The sequence below is a fragment of the Chiloscyllium plagiosum genome, unplaced genomic scaffold (genome assembly GCF_037043375.1).
Source record: "Chiloscyllium plagiosum isolate Xiang-an unplaced genomic scaffold, Cpla_swu_hap1 HiC_scaffold_49, whole genome shotgun sequence".
NCBI classification, from domain to species: Eukaryota; Metazoa; Chordata; class Chondrichthyes; order Orectolobiformes; family Hemiscylliidae; genus Chiloscyllium; species Chiloscyllium plagiosum.
In genome coordinates, this window is record NW_028270187.1 from 10,737,295 (window position 1) to 10,742,740 (window position 5,446).

Consider the following 5,446-nt stretch of genomic DNA (forward strand, 5'->3'; position numbering starts at 1 on the left):
TGAGGAAGGGCATGTGCCCGAAACGTCGAATCTTCTGTTCCCCAGATGCTGCCTGACCTGCTGTGCTGTTCCAGCAATAAAGTTTCAGCTGAGGAGCGATCGAGCCTGGCTCTCTGGAGATGCGGAATTTCAGAGAAATCGGAGAGTTTAGGCTTTTAGAGAAACACAGAGAGGCACCAAGAGCAGGGAGCTGACAGCAGGTTGTCCCTGCGCCGTCCGCTCGCTGCCTTGATGTTGCTCAGTGCCGCCCCCAGCAGCTCCATTGCTGACCCGGTTCAGACTGTCCCAGAGAGAGATTCAGCGCCGAGTTCTCAGCATGAGTGACGGCACAGCCGCCGAAACGGCTCCTCCAGCCTCCGCTCCCACCAAAGCTAAGGCTCCCAGGAAAAAAACACCCGGTCCCGGGTTGGGAGAGCTGATTCTGAAGGCTGTCGGGGATATGAAGGATCGCAAAGGGACGTCTCTGTCCGCTATAAAGATGGCGCTGGAGAGAAGCGGGATCGATGTGGAAAAGCGAAAGGTACAGATTAAGATGAGGTGCCTGGCGAACGGCTCCCTTGTTCTGGTCAAGGGCCAGGGCGTCTCCGGCTCCTTCAAACTCCCTAAGAATCCAGTCAAGGCAAAAGCGGGAAAGAAGGTGGGAACATCAGCAGACGCCAAGAAACCGGCCGTGAAGAAATCACCAGCATGAAGGCGACAGCAAAGAAATCCCAGGCCAAGAAAGCGACAGCCAAGAAATCCCCAGCCAAAAAAGCGAGCGGCAAGAAGACGGCACCGCCAAAGAAAGCGGTGAGCAAAGCAGCGACAAAGAAACGAACTCCCGTGAAGAAGGTGAAAAAGACCAAGGGCCCGAAAGCCTCCAAACCCCTCAGCAAACCGGCTAAAAGCAAGGCCAAGCCCAAAGCGAAAGTGACCAAGACAGCAGCAAAGAAATGAACCAGTCGGTGTAATATATAACCATCTTAACAGAGCCACCCACATCTCTCAGGAAAGAGCTTAACCTGGACGAGTGCAGACCTACCTTAGATATTAATTGATATGAATAACTCAAACACTCGTGACATGGTTCACGAAAGCTGAGACCTGTGAATGGGGAAGGTATCACATAGGGGAGGTTTATTGATCTCCATCTGGTTATTTCAATTCGCGACTTATAACTGTACCGAGTCACGAATGTGACATATTGTAGTATTTGTATTTCATTGACCCGTTCAGGAATGTTACTTTGTTCACTTTTGATTCTGAGACCCTGCGGATGTTTTCATGGCGTGTTCCTTCCATCTGCCTGTTACAGACAGTTCAAGCAGCAATTCCACATTGTCTTCGGGCTAATTACAATCTGGGGGTAACAAAAAATAACAGATAAAGAGAGAGTCTGTCCTTTTATCGGTGTATACTGCATTAGCTTTTAAGATGTTAAAATTGGCGGGGTTGTTTAGATTGACTCACGGCCGGTTGTTCCGTTTGTCTGGGCTGTTTTAAACCCCGCCTTTCCTCCTGCCTGTTACATACAGATCAGACAATGATCCTGCCTCCTGTCCGCGCTGACAGCTAACTAGGTTTTAAAGAATTACTATAAAATATAAAATGTTATCTTAGTTGCAGACGGATGGAGTTTTGCGTTTTAATGGTTAATTTAATTTCAGTGTTTGTGAGGGTAAATTCGGCAGGCATTTTGAAATTGACCAACTGTCATTTCACGTTATCCAATCATAACTCCAACAATTCTTTTCCTGCCTTTTCTGTGCCTTCCGGAGCTGTTTCTCTGTCGGTTGAGGGACAGGGCTGTATCCAATCGCAGTTCTAGGGCGGGCTCTCCATTCCCTTAAACAGGCAGCACCGCAGCAGCCGCAGCATTGACAGCATCAGCCTGTGCGTGTGTTACAGCGCGTAGAAGAAAATGGCCAGAACCAAGCAGACAGCGCGCAAATCCACCGGAGGAAAAGCTCCCCGCAAGCAGCTGGCGACCAAAGCTGCCCGCAAGAGCGCTCCGGCCACGGGCGGAGTGAAGAAGCCTCATCGCTACAGGCCCGGCACGGTGGCTCTGCGGGAGATCCGCCGCTACCAGAAATCCACCGAGCTGCTGATCCGCAAACTGCCCTTCCAGCGCCTGGTGCGAGAGATCGCTCAGGACTTCAAGACCGACCTGCGCTTCCAGAGCTCGGCGGTGATGGCCCTGCAGGAGGCCAGCGAGGCTTACCTGGTGGGACTGTTTGAGGACACCAACCTGTGTGCCATCCACGCCAAGCGGGTCACCATCATGCCCAAAGACATCCAGCTGGCCCGCCGGATCCGCGGGGAGCGCGCCTAAAAGGAGCCTGGCCGGTCTTGCACATTCACCCCGAGAGAGAGAGAGAGAGAGAAACACAACGGCTCTTTTCAGAGCCACTAAACCATCCAGAGAGAGCGGGAAGCGATAGGGGATCTGAGAGCACGACATTAATTTGTTCTTTACGCACGATGTCAATTCTGTTGTTATTAAATATATTTAATAGCCGGGGGGAGTTAGATGGAAGACACACGGCTTTCACGGTAATTATTAGAACATTGCGATGAATGTTATGCAATTTTTACACAATATATTAGGCAGGGGAGAATTAATTCCGGATGAAATCTCTCCTCATTGTCTCCCTTGTTCCCACCAGCTGTAACTATATGATCATTGCTGAGAAAGCAGATGGGAAGAAATGACACCAAATCATCAACCGTTTTCTTTCAAATTTGAAAATCCCGCCACGATGTAGATCAGAGAAGGTCGTTTTACAGAAAACACTGCATTCGTACTTACTCGTTAGTTTGCTTTTCGTTTATAGTAATGCAATTCACACGATCTTTCTTTCGGGTAATGAGTCCAGAAGCTATTTAAAGGATTCGAGATTCTCTTCGGAGGGAAGGTTCAGACTCGATGGGCTGACTGCCCTCATTCAGTCTTGTCAAGATTTCATGACCGTTCTTGGCCGTGAGCACATTATTGCAAAAGCTCCACATGAACTATTCCAGTCCGGCAAATGTTCTGGTTTGATCTCGGTTCATTTCGAAAGCTTCTCGCCAACAGCAGAAAGCCTAATTTACATCATTCAATCATCATTCCCAACGGAACCCTCGCGGAGTTTTGGAAATTGAAAAAAAAATCAGTGTGAAATGTATCTGTGGGTCTGTAAGAAAAGGGGCACTTCTTTTGTTTCCCAGTGGTGACACTCAGAACTCATATCCCAACCAGGGCTTGCAGCTCCTGGAATAATCAAATATTAAGAGAGTAACTTGAGCAAATAGCAGCAAAGAGAAAAAAAAATGCACTAGTGTTTAATATGCTCCCTGGAGGCAGGAAGAGAGGGCACGTTCTCTTGAAGCCAGCGCCAAATCATCAACAACTTTCCCATTTGAAAAGCCGGCCAATTTGCAAGCAACGGAGTATGTTTTGCATTGAAAAAGAGGACGTTGTTCAGAGGAGGATCCATCAATACTTGTTAATTGAGCATCGGAAGCTGAGGGGTGATTTTTACAGCTGCTTATAAAATCCTGAGTTGATAGGATGAAAAGCCAAGGTCTTTTTCCTTGGGTGGGGGAGCATAGATGACATAGGCTTAAGGTGAGGGGTGGGAGGCAAAGATTTAAAAAATAACCAGAGGAGCAACTTTTCATGCAGAGGGTGATGTGCATATGGAATGAGCTTCCAGAGGAAGTGATGAAGGTGGGAACAATTACAACATTTTAAAAGGAGCCTGGAGCAGTAAATGAACGGGAAGGATTGAAAGGGATACATGCCAAGTTTAGAATCCAGAGAAGGTACATTCCTGTTAGGGTGAAAGGAAAAGCTGGTAGGTATAGGGAATGCTGGATGACTAAAGATATTAAAGGTTTGGTTAAGAAAAAGAAGGAAGCACATGTAAGGTATAGACAGGCTAGATCGAGTGAATCCTCAGAAAATTATAAAGGCAGTAGGGATATACTGAAGAGGGAAATCAGGAGGGCACAAAGGGGACATGAGATAGCTTTGGCAAACAGAGTTAAGGATGGTCCAAAGGGTTTTTACAAATACATCAAAGACAAAAGGGTAACTAGGGAGAGAACAGGGCCCCTCAAAGATCAACAAGGCAGCTTTTGTGTGGAGCTGCCAAAAATGGGGGAGACATTAATCAAGTATTTTGCATTAATATTTACTGTGGAAAAGAACACAGAAGATATAGAATATAGGGAAATAGATGATGACATCTTGAAAATTACCCCTATTACAGAGGAGGAAGTGCTGGATGTCATGAAATGCAAAAAGGTAGATAAATCCCCAGGAGCTGATCAGGTGTACCCTAGAACTCTGTGGGAAGCTAGAGAACTGATTGCTGGACCTCTTGCTGAAATATGTTTTAGATTACATTACATTACAGCATGGAAACAGGCCATTTGGCCCAAAAAGTCCACATTTACCCCTTACCTAACACTACGGGCAATTTAGCATGGCCAATTCACCTGACCTGCACATCTTTATGACTTGTGGGAGGAAACTGGAGCACCCGGAGGAAACCCACACGGACACGGGGAGAACGTGCAAACTCCACACAGTCAGTCGCCTGAGGCAGGTATTGAACTTGGGTCTCTGGCGCTGTGAGGCAGCAGTGCTAACCACTGTGCCACCGTGCCGCCCACAATCGATACTCACAGGTGAGGTGTCGGAAAACTGGAGGTTGACTAATGTGGTGCTACTGTTTAAAAAGGGTGGTAAGGACAAGCCAGGGAACTATCAACCAGTGAGCCTGATGTCGGTGGTGGGCAAGTTGCTGGAAGGAATCCTGAGGGGCTGGATTCACATGTATTTGGAAAGGAAGGACTGATTAGGGATAGTCAACATGGCTTTGTGTGTGGGAAATGATGTCTCACAAACTTGATTGAGTTTTTTGAAGAAGTAACAAAGAGGTTTGATGAAGGCAGAATTGTAGATATGGTCTATATGGACTTCAGTAAGGCATTTGACAAGATTCCTCATGGAAGACTGGTTACCAAGGTTAGATCTCTTGGAATACAGCGAGAACTAGCCATTTGGATACAGAACTAGCTCAAAGGTAGAAGACAAAAGGTGGCAGTGGAGGGTTGTTTTTCAGACTGGAGGCCTGTGACCAAATGGAGTGCCACAAACATTGGTGCTGGGTCCTCTACTTTTTGTCATTTACATAAATGATTTGGATGTGAGCATAAGAGATACAGTTAGTAAGTTTGCAGATGACACCAAAATTGGAGGTGTAGTGGACAACGAAGAAGGTTACCTCGGATTACAGCAGGATCTTGGCCAGATGGGCTGAGAAGTGGCAGATGGAGTTTAAGTCAGATAAATGCGAGGTGCTGCATTTTGGGAAAGCAAATCTTAGCAGGACTTATACACTTAATGGTAAGGTCCTAGGGAGTGTTGCTGAACAAAGAGCCCTTGGAATGCAGGTTCATAGCTCCTTGAAAGTGG

The 5,446-nt window shown here is 47.0% G+C and overlaps 2 protein-coding genes across 2 annotated transcripts; both read left to right on the top strand.

The window, feature by feature from the left end:
• The first annotated feature begins 316 nt into the window (after positions 1–316).
• Positions 317–691, top strand: LOC122544536 (histone H1-like). The gene has a single exon (XM_087984603.1). The coding sequence runs from the start codon at positions 317–319 to the stop codon at positions 689–691; it is 375 nt and encodes a 124-aa protein (XP_087840729.1).
• A 1,209-nt stretch (positions 692–1,900) lies between these two features.
• LOC122544562 (histone H3) lies at positions 1,901–2,311 on the top strand. Its single transcript, XM_043683878.2, has one exon. It carries the CDS (start codon positions 1,901–1,903, stop codon positions 2,309–2,311), a length of 411 nt encoding a protein of 136 aa, XP_043539813.1.
• Positions 2,312–5,446: the final 3,135 nt, after the last annotated feature.

Excerpts from the sequence above, each read along its gene's own strand:
- LOC122544562 (XM_043683878.2), top strand. The coding sequence starts at position 1,901 with ATGGCCAGAACCAAGCAGACAGCGCGCAAATCCACCGGAGGAAAAGCT.
- LOC122544536 (XM_087984603.1), top strand. The coding sequence starts at position 317 with ATGAGTGACGGCACAGCCGCCGAAACGGCTCCTCCAGCCTCCGCTCCC.